The 21,745-nt window shown below is 31.4% G+C and overlaps 1 protein-coding gene across 1 annotated transcript in view; it reads right to left on the bottom strand.

Moving 5' to 3' along the window:
• Positions 1-21,745, bottom strand: part of LOC140437112 (uncharacterized) — a 615,082-nt gene that overhangs the window by 81,621 nt on the left and 511,716 nt on the right. The window contains exon 4 of the mRNA XM_072526438.1: positions 11,051-11,209. Coding sequence (XP_072382539.1) covers positions 11,051-11,209 — 159 coding nt within the window. The remainder of the gene's footprint in view (positions 1-11,050; positions 11,210-21,745) is intronic.

Raw genomic sequence — 21,745 nt, forward strand, 5'->3', positions numbered from 1 at the left:
AGAAACAACACTCCTGGTGAGAATAATATCATAATAATTGAAATGCTAACAGACAGACAATAAATATCTATTTATACTTAATAGAAAAGATACTACTCTTGATACAAAGGAAATGAAACTCGGCCCAGTTATGACAAAAAAATTCTTATTTTTTCCTGATTGGTCTGTTCATCTAGATTTAATTTTTTTTGATATTTTTTCTTATCTACTTTATTTTTTCTGTTAAATTTTTTCGATAAAGTTCATATATCGTCTTTTATCTCTTTGTGACTAATATTTGCCTTACAATTATGTGGTTAGTACTGATACATATTGAGCTCTAACGCCTTTGGTGTTTGTTACTATGTAGTCAATTTGATTTTTAGTGTCTCCATTCAAGTTTTTATTTCCGTTGTTGTTTTTTTAGGAAATAATTCATGTTGTTTTCTAAGTAGTCAAGTAATAGATCATTTTTTCGTTTCTTGTTTCCTATCCATATCCCCTATAGAGTGTTCATTCTCTTTAGGCTGTTTACTTTTGTTGGTGCATAAATCTGGATTATTTTTAAGGTGGTATTGTCACTGATACTTATAATAAATTGCTGTTGCTATTATTTATGCGATTCCTACATATTTTTCAATATTATGGGAATATTTTCGATATCAGAAAACATACTCCATCTAAACTTTGGTTTTTTTCCTACCTTTGTATAGTATAGGAGGCTCCCAGATTTTAGTATAATATAATAAGGCAGTTTTACTTCGGACAGTCTAATGATATCTCATTTTAGGTGTTGTAAGTTATATTTTAAGTTCAATAAATTTCATAATCCACAGAGTAGTCACGATTCACGCCATAAAGCAAGATATATGTTAGTTCTTATGTAAAAGTATATATATTTTATATTGGACAGTTAAAAAGAAAGAGGAACAACGCATGCATGTAGCGGAAATAAAATGGATGGGTGACAAATGGAGTGACAAAAAAGGATAAAATAAATGGATACATTAAATCACGGAACATAATTTAAGATGGTTAGAGCATATTCAACAGGAGTATGAGAAGTAGACCTCGGGGAGATCACGAGGCAGGACATGTCCGTGAAGCGGATTGATATCGGACCCTATCTTGGAATCAAGGTAAAGAAGACGATGAAGATGTTGGTTAAGTGATACTCAACAAAGTGTTGAGACTCTACTGTAATTGAATAATGGTTCCTTTATAGTGATGAATATCAAATCAAAATCAAATCAAATTCTTTATTTTCTTTCTGACAAACATAGTTTGTATAGAATTAGTCATAAATATACATTGCTAAAAACTAAACACTAAACTAGACTAAACAAGACATGAAATGAATAAAACACTTTTTCACATAAAAATTGCCTAAGATTCCTCTTAAATACATTTATTGAACTGATGGACTTTACAGCTGTGGGTAAATGATTAAACACCTGTTGCACGTATACCCTGGGCGATTTAAATTTAATGTTACCTTTTAAAAATGGTATATAAAGTTTATTACAATATCTAGTATTTAAATTATGCATATCACCACTCGTTTTAAACTGATGTAACTTATTAAAAATAAAAACACATAATTCAAAAATGTGTAGACACGCCAATGTTAAAATTTTATATTTTTTATATTCTCTACAACTAGTTAGTCAGGAGACACCAGCGACACAACGCAATATTTTTTCTTTTGTATGACGAAAATACCATTTGCATAACCAGACATACCCCAAAAACATATTCCGTATCTTAGCCTAGACTCTACGAGTGCATAATAAATCATAATTAGCTGATTTTCCGTCAGAACATATTTTAAATTTCTAATTAGATAGTTAATGGAACTCAACTTCGAAACAACCGCTCCACAATGCAACTTCCAATCCAAACTTTCGTCAATCGTTATTCCCAAAAACTTGACTGACACCTTAGCTATTTGCATGTTGTTAAAAATAAGCTGAAGATTTTCCAGGTATTTTTGTTTATTGTGAAAATGTATAACTTGCGTTTTTTCTGCATTAAGATGCAACGAGTTATCGCAAAACCAAGAATATAAAGATAAAAGAAAATCATTACATTGATGTTGTAGGATTACGTTGGATTTGTTAGATAGAATAATTGACGTATCATCCGCATATATAGTGAAATTTACCGCTCTGTCCACTTGTACGATGTCGTTAATGTAGACTACAAAGAGAATTGGTCCTATTATAGATCCTTGGGGAACACCCATGTTTGTAGTAACAAGACTAGATCTACAACTGGTCACACAATCCTCGATCCTCATCTGCAGGCTCACATATTGTCTATTGTTTAGAAATGACATAATCCACTGTAAAGAGTTTCCTGTAATACCTATCTGTTTTAGTTTTTTAAATAATATTTCATGGTTGACACAGTCAAATGCCCTACTAAGATCACAAAATATTCCAATAGGACATTCGCCTGCATCAATCAAACTGGTTAAATGAGCATAAAATGCATGGACTGCCGTATTAGTAGATTTATTTTCTTGAAATCCATGTTAATCTATAGTTATGATATTATTTTTTTTTAGATAACCATTTAATCTCTTTAAATATCCATACTCAAATACCTTTGAAAATTTACTGGGAATTGTTATAGGCCTATAATTTCTGACCAGTTTTGGATCTCCTTTTTAAAAAATGGGAACTACTTTGCCTGTCTTTAAGTAATTAGGAAAATCCCCATTGCAAAAAGACAAATTGGTGAGATAAGTTAAAGGATTGATTATAAAAGGTAAAACTTTTTTTACCAAAAATGCAGGTATCTCGTCAAAACCACTAGAGGATTTGTTTTTAAGTTTACTTTGCAGGAGTTCCATCAGTTCCTGCCCAGTAAATGGGTACAATTGAAAGAAATTTTCATGATCTGTAGTAATTGACTGACTGTCTTTGTCTACTGTATTACCTGGAATTTTCGACACGATATCAATGGGTGCATTTTTAAAAAATGTGTTAAAAGTGCATGCTTTCTCTTGGGGATCTGTTATTATATTATTGTCATCATACATTAAAAAAGTATTAGCATTGTTATTAGCACTTTTTGAAAATCATTGACAATTTTCCACGTGATTTTATTGGGATTATCAGACGAAGTAATGATTTTCTGGTAATAATCTTTTCTTGTTTTGGTCAAAAGTTTTCTATGTTTTTTCCTTTGTTGTTGATAAAAATCTCTAAGAATTGGTACTGCCCTTGATAAAGCGTGTAAATTTCTTAATTCAGAACTAGACTTTCGCACTTCACTATTAATCCATTTATTTGTAGTTGTTTTGATTCTTTTCCTTGTTTATGGAAAACTATTATTAAAATGATGCAAAAAGATATTTATAAAAGCTTGAAATGCTAGATTAGTGTCTAAGATTCCATAAACATTATTCCAGTTTTCGTTAATGAGATTAACGATAAAGTGATTTATCGATTCCTCACCACATTGTCTTTTTTGTATAAAGTATGACAATTCCGTTTCAATATGCTAAAACGAAAAATTAAATAAAGCTAAGGCAGCATGATAGTTCCTAGATATTTAGACAATAAAAAGATGCCAAAATATAAAAGCCGTTTGAATCAGTATATACAGTTCTAGTAGAAGTGTTAACTGTTATAAAAAATAACATCTCTGTAACTTACGACCAACACTCTAACTGAGACTAAGACAAGAAAATAATTTGAAAAAGTTGTTAATGAAAATTTCAGAAAATTAATTAGCAGCAATATACAAAATAAATGAACTCATCCACTCAGAACTCATTATCATACAACGATATATTTTTTATTTCCTTTTATCGAACCACCCTTAAAACTTCTCCATATCTCACACTGTTTGAACAAGCTTTTCATAGCAGGAAATTACGTTCCCCATAAAAATCTGGCGACTTTCTTGTTAAGTTTGGCTGGCGCCACGAACCAAACATAACAAGAACAGAACAGCAAAATTTCAACTAAAGTTTTTTCATTTAAAATGCATGAAATCTTAGAAAGTTTCTAGAGGTATTTTCTAAGACAGTTCATCAACTACGAAGGGCGGCTTCTCTTTAGGTCACGCGGTAATGGGTTTTAAATATAGACGCGGGCTGTGTTTATTTCGACATGAACATAAATCAGTAGCGGAACTAAAAGAAATTAAGCAGTTAAATTGTAAAGTAGACGTACCTAGCATGTTATATTCGTTCTTGATATGACAAAAAAGGCCCTACGACATGGTCTCCAACAGTTTCTACCCATACCTTAACATTTTCAAGATACCATGTATGTTCTTCCCTCATCCAATTAGAATTTCATTTTTATTTATTCTATCATAGACCTATTTGAAGTCAATAAACAGCGCATTCCAGGTCCGATCCTGTTATTTGTCGGGCCAGCTACGAAGTTATTGCTTTAGATCTTTCTATTTTAAAACCTTCTTGGCGTCTTCATATTTACTAATCGTTCTATTAATATGATTGGTCAGTATTTTATATACTATGTCGAACAGTACAATTCGTCTGTAGTTATTACAGTTGCTCACATCTACTTTTTTTAATCAGGATTAAATTCCCTCCGAACACTTTGTTAACATTATTTTCATCATGAGATTATCAAAAGATTCTTTTGATTCTTTCAAAAAGTTCTGGACTTCTCTCTTTTATGAGCTCGTTGATAATTCCCTTTGCATTTATATTCTTGTTATTCTTAACATGTTTAGCGGTTGTTTTAATTCCTCACTTCGTAATACTTCTTCATTTGGGTCGTCGATCAGCTCTAAATTTATATATTTATATATTTTTTATATTTATTTAAATTTTTTGTCAGGGACATTGCTTAGTATATTTTCACAATGCTGTCTGCATCTGCTTGTCATTTTTGTAGCTAACCCAAATTCCCTTCTTCCTCCCTACAGAAAATCATTTTAATACTAAAATTGTATCTGATTCTTCTGATTTTCTATTTTGTTCCATAAAAAAGCTCTTTTTTCATACTGTTTTCCCATTCTGCTTTATTTCCCGTAATTTCTCTTTATTCTGACTAGTATTTTGTTCCAGGAAATTCTTGTGAGCTTTATTTTTCAGATTTATCCAATAATTAACCCGTATGTGTGAATATTACGCATAATATTGTACGTATTACCCTTATGTACACCACTGCCTCTAAACCGACGTCGTCCTAATAGTCCCACACACGTACAAGTCATTTATTAGGTATGCATATGCAATTATACACAGATGAAAATTTGAAAGCCCAAACAACAGTCAGTTTATTTGCGTTTTGAAATGAGGTTTGCTTTATGGAGCTATTTACTAGCTTTTTGATGTATTCGCTGAAATTTCAGGATGACAGACAGTTGACTTTAGTGGATTTTTTTAAAACAGTTATACTTTCTTTCAAATGAAATCCAATCTCTTTGGAAAAAATAAAAAAAGTAAAATGAAAGTATAGAGTTTTACTGCCAACTCACATTCAATAAATTATCTTTCTTCAAAATAATACAATTTGTATGTCGCATTTTCATGAACATAAACAAAATAATTGTAACTGAAATATTAAACGCACTTCAGAGACTTGCACCTAACGAAACATGTCATAATGTGGACGAAGACGAAACCTTTTAAGTGACGTTATACTCATTTATAATACATGAATGCAATTTTTTGTGTAATAGTTCACACGACCCCACTAAATGTTTCGTTAGACAAAAATTCAGTGAATTCAGGACCTACTCTAGTGGGTAATATGAATAAAAGGTCTGTATTTCTGTGTTTACAGTTTGTCTTTGATATACCACTATCTAATTATCTCCAAAGGACGAAATATGTAATAAAAAGGTAGGACTTCAAATTTTAAGACAGAAGATATTATTCATGGCTTATAAATGCGAAAATGCGAAATTACTTCAAAATGAGAGACAAGAGATAATCTTAAATTGAAAACAATTGACTGATAGTTGATGACTAACGGACAGTTAGTGTATAAATAATATAATTTATAAAAAATATTTTTATAAATTTTGGAAGTAAACTAGATCATCCTCCTTCTAGGTTATTGGCGAATTATTTGTTTTTAGTTAAGCGGTGAATATAATGTCCGGAATTTTAAAATATATAATTTTTATAAACTTAAAAAAATTCAAAATTCATGCTTTGAATGTGAAATGCGTTTTGATTCCAAAAATATGCGTAACTTAAAAAAAGGCCGATTATAAAACTTCCCACTCACTAAAAAAATGGTCATAGAGTAAATAAGTTACTTATTACCTAAAGTAAGATCTAATTTTAAAATAAACATATTATCCGCATGTCCATGTTCACCAGATGCGTCCCAGTTATTCATCACACATTATTTGTATCTACTCTGTATTTTCGCTCCATATTGCTCCCGTTTAGCAGCTTTGTTTTCAGTTTCGTAGGGTTAGTTAGACAATATGGCGAAATTATTATCAAACCAAATTAAAAAGCGACTAAAAGCGTACAAAGAAAAAAAGTATAAAAGTAGGCGGTACTGCAGACTAGCGCGGAGCTTCATGCTATGTTTTCTGTACTTTTAAAATTTTAATAATATATTTAAAATCAAATAAAATAGTTGATTATATGATCATTTCCTTCGTTGTATTAACAACAAAATGTCCCTTTACTGGTCTTTTTTTAGGTGGACTGAGGGTTACATCAATCTCAAGGAGTTTGTGTAATAACTAGGGATAATAAAATGTGAGCATGCTTGCATATAAACATTTTAGCCGATTAATTATTATCCCATTATAAGTATGCATTTATTCATCGGGACATTAAAATTTCCGTGATGAAGTGAATGCGATTAAATTTGAGGACTAATTTATTTTCAAATTTGAAGGAAATTGAAATACAGTTCGGAAAATAAGCCAAGACGTAAATAGAATTATAAACCGACGAAAACGCGTCTCAACGAAGAGCCATGATTTTTTCAACGATTTGTATTCCGTTTAATGAGAAGGAAACGAGTTGAACTTGAGTTTAGTCGAAGCGAGTATTTACATTAGTTATGTATATTAAATATTACTCATGGCATAAGCAGTAGAGATAATTGAATCTTAACAGATAATGCTGGACAATTATTCACAACTGAATAAAAAATGAAAGTAAAAAGAAATAAATAAGACTTAAAATTATTTAATTCTACTTTGGACGACCGGTTTCGCCTACTACAATTTGCTATGCATCGTCAGGTGCCCCCACAGGTAACTTAAATGATGCCGATATAAGGAATGTAGTTATAGCTATACTTAAAGCTCCGTCGTGATTGGATGTTGTTTGATGGTCATCGGCTCTACTGGAATTTGACAAATATAGAAATGTTCATGGGAAGAACGTTAGGATCAAAAACAGAAAGGAAAGGAATACTATTGATATGTTTGTTTGTGAAAATTTTTTAGTGATGTTATATTATTCAGAGTTATTTTTATTTATTTCAGTAAGTTACCTTTGCGGAAACCTGACGAGGCATAGCAAATTGTAGTATGCGGCACTGTCCAAGGTAGAATAAATTGATTGTGGGTAAGTCTATTATTTATTTCTTTTTACTTAAATTGAAATGGGCACACACATGCAACCCATTCATTATTTAAAAAATAAAAGAATTATAAAGATAGATTAAAACTCGTTTTAATGGGCAAAGAAGCATAAGGCATAACGTCAATGATAATGACGGTTTAGATATCGGAGAGATACAAGAGATGACGTTAAGAAAGTATTGAAATTGGTCAAAGTTCATTGTCAGATATTTAAGTTAAAGTGCTAAAGGAAGATAATGAAAAACTACAGAACGAAGGAAATATGTGCTTTAAAAGGAGTAAGACATGGTTCTGTACTTTTGACGTTTCAATGTATACTCCGAATTTAGTGTTCGATAGTTCATGAATAGCCCAGTATATGGCGATCAAAATAGTAGAAAACCAATGAATTTTTTTATACGAATCAATTTTCTTGAAATTTTGACAGCAGTTAAAAAATAGCTCAAAATTTAAAATATAACCCTATGACAATAGGTGCCCCTGGGGGTGGTTACCACCCTAACTCGGAGGTGGAAAAAGTTTATCAAAAAAATCCATGGTAGTCGCTAGAATAGTGAATTTTAAGATAAAAATGTTCTTTAGAGTTTTTTCGAAGTCAATATTTTTGGAGTTATTCGTGACTGAAAGTTCACAAATTACACATCAAAAAATCATGTTTTTAAACGGCTAGTCGGGAATAACTCCAAAAATTTATATTTTATCGGGAGAAGTGATTGGTTATAAAATAGAGCTTATAAAACACAGAGATTCGTTTTTGATTATAACCTACCGTAAACTCAATATTAACAAAGTTACTTTTATTCATCGAATACAAAAATCCAAACATATGATGTTGAATGAGCGGTAAACGGTAAGTTTTTCATGGAAAAATTATCGAAACTTTAGAGATATAGCTCTTTTCTACCTACTGTCAAATTCATGGATATAAAAAGAATACTCAGCAGAAAACTGTCATATCCTTAACTAGAAGGACTTCGATATAGGAGTGGTTGTCACTGCAGTTGCAATTAAAACTTAATATATGTTAAGGGAAAAATTAAATGTTATAATGGATGGTAGTTAGTAAGAATCAAAACACGGTTAGTCCTTAGTTTAAATAATTAATCTAGTAAAGTATTGTTTCAAATCAAGTAAAGCAAATTTAAAAACTATTTAAATAGAGAATTGCAAGAGCTTTAAAAGTATGCCTACGACTCTGAAGAGTGTATAAAATCTTCGACAATTTTAACCTTTAGCTTTAACAGGAAGATCGTCGAATCTAATATTAACATCTCAAAATATAGTCCCGTGCCCTTGTGCTAAAATTCCCCCTTCAAGATATGTTCAGAAATGTTCAAAGTCAGGAATATAACATAAGAGTAATAAGCAAAATCGCTTTGATGTGTACTAGAAATATTGATTAGATTTATCTCCTTTAGAAATTACTGCAAATTACATTCTTCCTTAATGGAATCATTTGACCTCTTTAATTCGAACAGAAGCTCAAGTGAATAACTTCATTTAATTTATATATCATTTGCTAGACAGATACGGCAATTAAAATGTCAAGTAATAGGGCAATTTGTAATGGTTGATAGTAATGTTAACTAATAGCCTTATTTTTATACACCTGGCTAATTTCAAATAATGAGAACATGATAAGTTTAGTGCATGGGGAGAGATACAGAAAAATATTTGTGCGTATCTAATTTACCATGGTGATTAAAAATTTAAAGCTAACAATCTATGTAAAGTAACGCTTTTGATTTACCTTTACATGATTATATCTACTATCTGCTCTTGTTAGTAATCCCATCAAATAGAAACAACTTCATAATGACATGCAGATAATAAATTTTAAAATAATTTGGTGGCGACTGTACTTTTTATATTACGAATATTTTACAAAAGTTATCAATGGTTATTTACCTTTTGCGCCGTTCTTCATTGCGTTATTTAAAAAAATATAACACTTATCTGTTTGTTAACTTTAGAAGACTCTGTACAACTATGTACATTAGCTCAAGATAGTAAAAAGACACGAGCTCTTGGTGTGCAGTGGCAAAATTCGAAAAAGCGGGGAAAGTTTTTTGCCGATTACTTTTGTACAGTGTTGAAACGTTGTGATATAAATACAGAAAATGTGCGAAAACGATCAGTTCCAAATCATCAAATGCACGAAGTAATTTATAACGTTTTAAAATTTACAAAAAATGAAGCAGAAAATGAACAATTGTTTATAAATTTAAGGAAAGTGCAGGAACGTGTTGCCATAATAATAAATATTTATGTAGGTACAACTAAATAATTATTATTTTTAGCCTAATCTAATTTTAAGGTTCTAATAACAACGAAGAGACGATATAGTGTCCCTTTTGCAATGCTGAAATGTTTGTTTTTTATCGCAACCTATTCGTTATTCTCTCCCCTTTCATTTAACATATCAGACGCTCCAAGCGGCCTAATAATAACGGAGATATGATATAATACCCTTTTGGCAAGCCGCCATGTCTGAAGCGACAGATAAAATTTTGACAGATAAGAAATATCTGTGACACTTGTCAGCAGATTTGACAGACAAAAGAAGGACTGTTGAAGAAGAAGAGTTGGCAGATGAAAAGAAGAAGATTTGACAGTTTCCGTCTGCGACAAAAGAGAAGACTTGACCGAAAAAGAGAAGAATTGATAGGCGAAAAGATATTTGACAGGTGGAGCCATTTTTAGTCCTCACTTAAAATATTATAGCCGCTACTGCACATACGGGGGAGGAGTGGGGAGGCGTGACTTACAAAGCTATTAAGATACGATATTTTTTCAGGCTTAAGTGTCGGAATTTCAGCTCTCAACTATAAAAATAATTGCTGAAAAGAAACAGTCAATATACATATCATTAAATGCGATTAAGAATTTTTTTTTATCGAAATTTATCGAAACAAGGACAAAAACGGTTGAAGAATTCGAAATAATGAATAAATCCTAAATCAAATTTTACATACATTTTAATTTTTATAAATATATTCTAAAATAGCTTACGACGACGCATTCAATTTGACGATAAGGAAAAGCTTATTCAATCATATCGCTTGCCGAAATAATATCCTTTTTGTAATTATTTAGAAGTTCTACCAAAGATGTACTTAAAATAATATGGTTAGGTTAGGTTATACCAGGAATTGGCTATACAGGAGGCCAACATCCTGTTAAGCTGCCCTCCATATCAAGTATTGTGAGTAATATTTTCTTTATCTCATCTGAGCAATTCGCAGCTCTTCGATATTTTGGGCCAGTGTACTATTATAATTTAAAGTAGTAAGCAAATTGACGCCGATTATTTCTCGGTTGAAAGGTAACAGCTTATAGTTTACTTTATTCTCACATGTTTTTAACAACATTTTGGTTATGCTTGAGAAACATGAGATCTTCCCCTCAAATCATGAAGGTATCAATCCCCGCACGTACAGATTTGTTTAGTTACAATTTTTGTAAGATAAATGATTGTTCCTTTTTAATCACCGATAAAAATTAAAACCCAACATACCTTTCGGTCCTGTTATAGACCACGTGATTAGTTTCGCTGATTGTTACGGGAGACGCCATTAGGAAATTTGTTTCTGGAAAAATAGGCTCATTCGGTAGGTCGACTTCTAATGGTTTCGATTGTTGAAAGAATTTCACTTTCACCTTTTCTCGTTCGGCCCTGCAACAAAACGGAAGATATACTCAATACTTTTTATATATATTATTATATTTTGCTTTATGTTTTAAATGTTGGCCAATTATAAACATTTACAGGTTAAAATCATTCATAATTTTTATTTTAAAACGTTTTAAAAGCGGTTACCAGGTTATAAATCGTAAAGTCAAAACAAATATAAACTGTAATACTCATTACAATAAATTGTGGTTTAATCCCATATAAAATAATATTTAACTTAAACATACCACAAAAGAACAGTTTCAGAACTTCTAATTCCAACATTCCATTTAAAATAAGTAAGCTTAGAGCGATTTTCAATATAACCAAAAGTAATAATTATTAATAAAAAATATTAAATTAGAAGGTGGAGCATTTGTTACCTCCCCTCCTAGTCTAAATTTTCAGAAATACGACAATAAAACATTAAAAACTTCTTATCGAATTGTTGCGTGAATAAACCTATTTAGTATAGCTTCTGAAACAATTTAAACGGGAGAAACGCAAAACAAATAAAAATTTTTACACAATACATTGTACAGGAAAAGGTGTTTTTTGTAGAAACTTAAGTTATTATTAAATTGGTCTAATAATATTGATGTTTAATTGTTAAGATGATTTGTAAAAACAAAATATGCTGAGAAAAAATATAAATATTAAATTTTTCTATATACCATTATTATAAAAATATATTTACTTATTTAGAAAATATAATTTAAGTTGGCTTTGCGGGAGAGCGCGACAAGGACAGGAGCTGTGGTACATAACAAGAATGGAAGAGACCGTGTAAACTGACCTAATTTTATCAGTGGCGGCTTTTGGGGGTAGGCAGGATAGGCCGGGCCTACCCAATAATTTTAAGAGCTTTAAAATTGAAAAACATATATTTAAAAATTATGTTAAGGCATGTAAATAACTTTTAAATGTACTAAATCACTCAATACATTACCGTCCGTTAAAACAACTAAGTTATTATATTACCACAGTAAGCATCGAATCGTATTCAGGCATTTTAAATATCATTAATAGGCCCTATCGGAACTGGCCGACCCAGCTCACATAAGATCCCCGTTCAAAAAGCGTTTGAAGTTAAGCAGCTTGCCGGACAACGAATTTTATTGTAGTGTTTACGCTTGCTGTTTAGGCACCAGACGATCGGGCCTACGATGACCATCGTTGTCACTTGTAACGTAATTATCGAATTGTAATATAAATTTTCTTTTAAATTATGATAAAAAAAATATGTAACATAATCTTTAATTGTAACATATTTTTAAACAAACAACACAATTACAAACAAGTGCACGGTTGCCCAAATAAATTTAAAAAAATTCGTAAAATTCGAAGAAAAAAAATCACATTTGCGTGATTTCTATATCGCCTAATTGTATGCAACTTATATATGTGAGATTGTTTTATAACTGATACATAAAAATGAGTTTTTATGACGCTTTATCAGGTTGCAGTAATAGTAATGTTGATAGTGAGTGTTTGGACATTGTTGTTTCACTATTGGAATCGTCATTATCTAGAAGAACTGAAATTGATAGAAAAAAAAAATTATTATGAATGAAAGGCGACATTGCGAATTGACCAAAAAGATGGGAAAAAGGTGCGTACGTTTAATTGCTCTTGGTATGATATCTACAAATGGTTGTCTGGAAGTATTACGAAAAACAGACTATATTGTTGGCCGTGTTTGTTATTTTCTAATAAGAAATATGTATAGAATTGTGAAGGATACTTTGATTTAAAAAATATGTCTACCTCCTAAAAAAAACATTCCAGTTGAAAGGAACATTTCAGTAATTTGCTGTCCGTTAAGGATGTACAGAAGAGGGCGTTTTCTGTTCGCGATTTGCTAGATGAAAAATCAAAAATCGCAAAAATTAGATACAACGCAGAAGTTAAAATGAAAATTAGTTGGGGGGGGGGGGGGGGGTGGGTCATGATCCCGTGACCATAGCTATGTAATTTGGTGGCTTGGCCTACCCAAAATTTTACCACACCAGCCGCCACTGAATTTTATGATAATAGATTGAGTGCAGTAATATGGTTAAGCAAATATTATTATTAACTACATCATTGTCAAAAGGTTGTAGATTATAATTTTTAGTCAGTGTATACTACTTTAAACAAAAGAACATAAACAAGATTCCTTAATAAAAAGGTAACGATTTAATTTAGAGGTAACAGGTAACGTTAAAAATATCAAATTAAATGTATCCGTTTTGACAGTTTATTAAATGAAGAATTTGACAAAAAAGCAGTTGAGTTAACGGCGAGATTAACAGCAATGCTCACGAAAATAACAAACGAGGAAGTGGTTCAATCACTTCAAAAAATAAAAAAGGGAAAATCAGTTGAACAGACGATATTCCTGGGGAAGTGTGGAGAGCATTAGCAGAGACAGGAACAAGTTGGCTAACAGGTTTATTTAACAGAATTATTATGGTAGTGGGCAAATTCCAGACGAATGGAAAAACAGTATATTAGTACCTGTTTACAAAAACAAATCAGATATACAATCTACAAACTATATAGCCATAAAACTACTTAGTCACACTATGAAAATATGGGTGAAAGTATAGATATATGGATACGTGAAGAAACCGAAATATTCGATAATCAGAATATACGGCAGATCAACAACAGATGCCATTTTCATTATAATGCAGTTAATGGAAAAATACAGGAATAAAGAAACAAACGCTCATATGGTATTCATTGATCTTGAGAAAGCATATGACCAAATATACCAAAGTAGAAATGCGAAGATTTCTATTAACGAAACCAAAATTTAGATTTTTGCTTGAATCTTTGCCTTCTATAAATTGCAAGACAAAACAGACGATGATAAAGGTGTAAGAGAGATATGGGGAAGAGTTTCATTCCACAACATATCTCCTCATCTAAGCAAAAATCCTTGGCGGAATGGTTTCTTATACTCATAAAGAGTAAACCTAAATAAAAGAAAAGACAGTTAAGATGATTGACAGTACACGTATAGTGCCTCTGTATATTTGCTTATACGTATTTCATCCTACCAGAATTTATCAGAGCGACTAGTACAGAAGCTCTAGAAGATATATGATAGAATTCCGCGAGAAATTCTGTAGTGATTACTCAATAAGAAAGGAGTTTCCGGTGAATATGGAAAGATTGTGATAGACATGTTTGAGGGCGTAACAACTAGTGTTAGAACAGGTGTGGGAGAGATTGATAAATTTTATGTGAAAATAGGATTGCATTAAAGCTCCGTGCTTACTCCTTATTTATTCTCATTACTTCTGAATCAGATAACAACGAAATTACAGGATAACATTCCCTGGTGCTTAAACCATTAACGCCCAGTGATCTATTTGTACATCACCTTATCTCCATGTGTATATGGTGACCTGGCACGTATTAGCGGACAGTATTTCCGTTGTGATTTATAAGTAGACATTTAGTTTGTCATTTCTTAGTAAAAATCCAAGGTGTGTAAATGTGTTGGATTTGTCTCTTGTTACTACTGTGTTATATTTTTATTACCGGTTCGTTGGTACATAGGTTTGCGTGACCTTCTAGACAAAATCTATAACCCATTCAGACAAGGTCTAAGGATCAGCAACAACCTCTATTGGGAGTGTTACGTTCTCATGCGGGGTATCTGTTAAATACTTTATCACAACAAAGTTTTAACAAAAATGTAACAAATAACAAATTTTGTAACTTTTTAAGGGTATTTACCCATAAATTTAGTGGATTGACTCGTGTATTACCTGGTAAAAATACGCCGATGATGGACTTTTTAGTCCGAAAACTTTCTGTGTTTTTAATTACATATATACCTTTTATTTGTATATAGAATTAGAATATAATAGTATGTAATGTTCTAGCATATATGTAATAATATTTAGATATCATAAAAATAAAAGACATACATCTAATACGAGTATTTGGAATTTCTGACTTCTCTTGTGTCCAGCGATTTATTTATAGATCAGCCGCTATTTCGAAAACTAATATAATAATCGAAAAAATTTATTATATAATATTGATTCTAATGTAACGACTAACACAGATTATGATTTTTTCTTATTTTGAAAAAAAAAAGTCAATTTGGGCGTTAATGGGTTAATGTATGCTGATGATGTAGTCTTAGTAGAAAATAGTGAATGCGACTTAGAACAAAAGAACAAAAACTGGAACAGTAGAGACAAGCTCTTGAGAAAAAAGGTTTAAAACTTAGTAGCACTAAAACATAGTATTAGGAATGTTTATTTAAAGATGGAGGTACTACAAATAAAATGATATCTTTGGATGGTGAAATGATTGTGAAAAGTAATAGTTTTAAGTACCTAGGATTGGTATTACAGAGTAATGGTGAAATAGGTAGAGATGCATGCAGTAGAATTAGGGTTGGATGGATGAAGTGGAAAGAAAAGAGTAGTGAGTTGTGTGACAAAAAAATTCCAATGAAGCTTAAGGCAAAATTCTGTAAAACAACCAGCTACGAAGAAGTCAGCTACGATGTACGGAACTGAATGTTGGACAGTTAAAAAAAAAGGTACAACGAATTCATGAGGCGGTAGATGGATAAATGGAGTGACAAAAAAGGATAAAATTCAGAATGAGTATATTAAGGAAAGTCTAAGAGTGGCACCAATTGATGCCAAAATGAGGGGCATAGGTTAAGATGATTTGGCCATGTTCAACGTCTAGACGTTAATCACTAAGTACGAAGAATTGCTAATCTGCGGGTTTCTGGAAGGAATAGGAGAGGAAGACCAAAAAGACCTGAGAGAAATGCTTAGGCAGGGCATGGCGGTAAAGGTGATTGATATTGGTATGCCCCAAGATAGAAATTTATTGAGAAGTGTAATTAGGGAAGCCAACCCCGCATATTGATAAAGGCAAATATAATGAGGTAACGTTAAAAAACTGTGACAGCCACTTAATATTTTTGCTCACCAAGATATTATAGTTGATACATAAGCGCTAGAAATCAAAGTATATACTTTTTAATGCCGATCTCACCAATGTCAAGAAGTATAGATTCATGCTTTCACTAAGGTTAGAAAACAATCTAAGAATATCAAATGCAAAAGGAAAAACCTGTCAAGCAAATCTTTAATTTTGATAGATAAAGTCAAATATTTGGAATAGCCAAGATGCCAACTTAGCAATGAAGATAAACCGATCGAGGAAAACGGGTTACTTTTTTATCAAGCAATTATCCTTAAAAAACTCGAAGAACGTCCCATAGATAATTAAAGAGTATAATAACGGTTATTTATATGAATGCAAAATAAATAAATATTGAAAAAATATGAAAAAATAACTTAAAATCAAGACTGCATATTGAAGACAATTTAGTTCCATAAATAAGTGTCAAATTACAAATTACATTTATAAACTTTATAAACTTTTGTCAAATTACATTTATAAACTTTACAAAAATTATCAATTAAGTACTACCTAGACCAATAGAGATTGGTGGCAGAGATTTCAGATTTCAGAGAGATAATCATGAGATTTAGCTCATTAAAGGCAACTAAACCAGTAAAGTTCACCGAAGAATTGCACTAACTTATAGGAATTAATATACACAGAAACATTGGGATTTGAAGAATTTGGTGCTAATTTAAGTAACAGTTTCGCTAATTAATTGCTAATTTAAATGCTAGAGGTGTCATCGAAGAAAAGTTCATGACACAGTGAACAGAGCGGCGAAGATGAGTTAGAGCTCACTAAAAAATTACTAGTATTAAACAAATTAGTGAAAAGATGATATGATGAATAATTGGAAGAGAATAGTGACAATAACTGGATAAAAACGGGGCACAAAAGTAATAAGAGTAGAAAATATTAAGAAAGATCAAGTTAATCATTGGACTGAGGAGTCTTCATCAGAAAGCTACAGGTATTAATTGTACTAGTTTTACCGAATTATTTTATATAAATTAAAATTTTTACCATTTAACGTACTTCATTTCTTCGCTTGTTGGATGATTCAAAAATAATTTTCGAAGGAAATCACTCACATTAACTTCGTTTTTCATAAAAATTCACCGCATAGCATGATCAGAATGTACTTTATATCATTTTAGTCCCTTGATCACTTAACAAAATAAAAGCACAGAGCACGAATAGTGATTTCTTATTACCTTATCTCTCACGCCGGAAGAAAATTGTAACGGTCATTTTATCTTCAGATTTTATTCCGATAGGAATCAAGATAAATTTTGAAAATAATATAGTAGAACAACACGATAGGAACATATTATTTGGCTGTCAAACATGAGTAGACTTAGTGCTGTATTTAGTTTAATATTATAGTAAGGTTTAGATTTTAATAGACCGGGAGGTGATTATGCAAAATATAGGGACCGTATTTTGTTTGTTTTTGTTGTAAGTTCATAAGTTTAGATATTAAAAATTACTTTAGTGCCCTCCTCTTTTGTAAGAAGGTAAGGTCAGCAACCTGCCCCGGCAACCAGAAATATTTGAAACGATCTTTAAATTAATCTATATGCCGATCCGAAACTTTGTGTATGAATGCCGTACTGTGTCAAATTGACAAAAATGGGGAAAAAGTTTTCCGAAAATAAAAAATGTTTCCTGTTGCTTGTACCAATACTTTGTACGGCATTGCAAATGTCGTACAAATATGTTTGGCCAAAAGTCCCCCCCCCCCTTCTTTAGTGGTAAGTTTATCTTACCTGTTACACAACTGTACCGGTAAGAATTGACGGCTTAGTTTCTAAAGTTGTTATTACATATTGTAGTATTATTTTATATGTGATTCGTGCTGGGTCAAGTGACCCATTAAAAATCTTCCATATACTTGTAGTTTGCAGTCTAATACTCGATTATTCTACCCATTATTGTGCCACTTTCAAAAACACAATTTTTTTCTATGAAAATGTGTGAACGTTTATTTCTTATAAGTAACAAAAAATAAATTATTATTTTTTAAAATTTCATTTATTTTTGTTAAGATAAAGAACAATCTCTTGATTAATATTTGATAAAATATGTATTTTAATAATAAAGCGATTTTAATTTAAAAATGTTGCACAAAATTCCAAGTGTTCCAGAAGTGTTCCATTTCATTGATGGACAGTATATTTCAAAGAGCACACTCTTCAAACTCTATAGATCTTCGATTGTGTCCATTCATTATGGTAGGTAATTATTGTGACCTGTAGAGTATGGTCACTTCCATGACATAAAGAGGGATCTTCGTCAACGCTGTTTTTAATGATAAAGAAAGAGCCATATCTGAATCGGTTCTTAGAATTTAGTTATATCAACTAATAGGTACTGCTGAATCTTCCTAACAACCGAAGAGAACTTTGGTTCCTAAAACATTCTTACTTCTCCATTTGAAATCAAGGCTTCATGTTTATTTTATGCTAATTTTTGGCGCCATATTTTCTTAGTATTCCTCTCTTTAAATGTATCACTTGCAGCATTACTACTCACGTTTTCTTAATCAAATACTACAATTACATAGTGAAATATTCGAAAACTTAATTATTTTGGGTAAACACAGAAGAATGTACTGTTATAATACTTGTAAAGTTTTCTTTTCTACTAATGCATTAAAACAAAAATGCTGCATGACTAGGAAATGCTAATTTTGGGTAAGTACTAGCTATATAATTGTATCCCAAGACACAATTTTTCTATTTTACATACTTCATCTTTGGCGAATATAAAATGAAATAATTTTTGCTTACTATCTCTTGGTCTTATTTACGACATCATTATTATTATGTCGTTTATTATCAATGTCATTGAAATTTTATATCCAACTTTAAAGATTATGTTTGCGATATAATCTTCAGCGTACATATCCAGCACTAAAGTCAAAAATCTAGAGCGTTTGGGACTATTTCTCTCCCGAAAATCGCCAAATATATTTTATGTCAAAAGCATAAACGTAATGGAGTAAAAGATGGTACATTTTTCCACTGACTAATAAATTAGGTTCGAATTATTAAAAACGGTACAGACAAAAAGAAACAAAATAACAATTTATTATTGGAGTTTGTTTGACACGGGTAGCCTGAAATTGAGATACAAAAAGTTCTAATTGAATATTGCCGAAAAACATGTGTCAATGTACCTTAAACAAACATTAAATATCCATATCACAAGGGACACTTTTAATTAGATTTTAAAAAATATTGACGCCGTACGATAGGATACAACCGATTTGTAGGTATTCGAATTAAACCGAGATCACAAAATGGGTTGGAGAATTTGCAAGTTTCTTTTCTGAAAAGCATTTGTGAGTACTGTCAATTTATCAGGATGCTTCCACAAAACTTCATGAAACGTAGATAACTTATAATTTTATTATATATTATTAGATACTAAAAACTCATGCGGCATTACAAAACGATATTATTATATAGGTATTGCAACTCTTGAAATGGGCAAACACAATCAATTCTTTTGTTTTGAAGTTTTTAGAAGACTTTGATACAAATCAATTCACCAAATGAGATATTTTCAGAAGAGATCATATCAGAACAATATTTTCTTCCTAATTGTGGAGATTTTGAAATAATCAAGATCGCTAGTCCCAGCTATGGACAAAATTTATAGCAGGGTTAGTAATAGAAAAAACCTAAATATTTCTAGACAAGTCTATTACAAATGGAAAAAACATTCATTTGGCTAAATATTATATGGAATCATCTATTTCAATATTAATACATAGAAACATTTAAAGCCGAGATTTATAGAAAAAAAAGGTTGTCCGGCCCACTTACATTATTCACTAACGACCAATGAATTCATAAATTTCGCCATACATTCCGCCAATTATTTATCTCCAGTACTATATACGTCTTCCCCAATATACATTATTTCAAAACGTTCATTCACAATTTATGCTGATGGGCTTTCATCCCATTACGAAATTATTAATAATATATAGATATATTATATATTATTAATAATTTCGATATAGATATATAAGATTATTACGAGTATAATAGTGAAATAACTGTCAAGTTCATTTATTAAATTAGTTTTTTTTTTCACAAAATATTAATTTTTGTGACGTAATTTGTGAAGCACTTTTACGCCTAGGCAAAAAAGTGTAAAAGTCAAAAGCTCAAAAGCTTCGTAAACCGCAGTGGACTTGGTAGGGAATAATCCTGCGGTTAAAGTCTTTGCAGTACCCCAAATATTTGGAGGAATACGCGATGCCATGGGATCTTCGGAATCAGACATAATACTCGTACTTTTGGGCGACAATAAGCACAAACGTTCACAAAACTTAACGAGTAGAGCAAAAATCGGTGATTTTTCTTATTTTTCAAAGTAACAATCAATAGAAGTAACCATATTAACACAAAATTTATTTTCGAAGTTTGAAATAGTGATTTATGTACCAAGAGTATTAAATATATGTTTATGCCCAGAGGGCGACGATATTACAAACCCTCGGGCCAGAGGCCCTCGGGTTTGTAAGTCGCCCAAGGGCATATACATCTATTAATACCCGCGGTGCATACAAACTTTTATGTCATACTAGTTCGTTATTGCATCTACAAATAAATATGTTCTAAAAAATCTGAAAATTCGATTTCATTTTCAAACGTGTCAAACTAAAACCGTGAAAATGCAAGATATTTTTGATATCCTAATATAATCTACATATCACCGGATCCTTTCAGAATTGCCAGTTTTATGTTAATTCTAAATAATGTTTTGAAATGTTAAATAAAGATGTTTCTAATAAGTTATCTTTTTGTTTGTATCTTTACGCCCGTGCGGGCCATAAAGTACACTTTATTACGTAGTTGGTAACTAAGCAATAAAAACACAATAATAAACTAGTATGGCATAAAAAAATAGTATGTTCTATTCGGAGTAAAAATGACTTTTTGTGCCTCGGCTTAATGTCAAACGTACAGCCTCGTCACAAAAAGTATCATTTTTACTCCTTATAAATTCAGACCATTCAGATTCTCCTAAAACTTATAGACAATATGTAAAGAAAAACAAAATTATTTTTCGCATCTAGGTTAACAAGACTCTGCAGTGAGAAATACAGCTTTTGGATGTCACTTAAAACTATCATGTAAAGTATTTGTTCAAGCCTTGTTCATTCCCCGTGCATTGATTTTGATTTATTTGTATTATTAATATCGCGATTCGTTTGAAAGTTACGAATATTAAAAGCTTCATTGCATTTTTTTGTGTGTTATTGTTGAAGATGGAGCCTGACATTATGAAGATACATTGACGATATTTTAGCCGATAGTCACACTAGGCAACGAATTTATTCTCCTACAAGACAATGCGAGACCACATTCCGTCATGTGTATTACAAATATCTTATCGAAGTTGGAATAGAGAAATCAATTTGGCCACCACGCTTGCCAGATGGGAATCCCATCGATTATGTCTGGTACTATCTAGGTAGGCGTATCAGAAGTCGCGAAAGACCAACTACAAACAAAAATGAACTTCATGTATACTCGAACTCTAATTCATAGAATACCTGGAGGAATGAAAACTGTGGTCCAA

Source organism: Diabrotica undecimpunctata, chromosome 3, assembly GCF_040954645.1.
Source record: "Diabrotica undecimpunctata isolate CICGRU chromosome 3, icDiaUnde3, whole genome shotgun sequence".
NCBI classification, from domain to species: domain Eukaryota; kingdom Metazoa; phylum Arthropoda; class Insecta; order Coleoptera; family Chrysomelidae; genus Diabrotica; species Diabrotica undecimpunctata.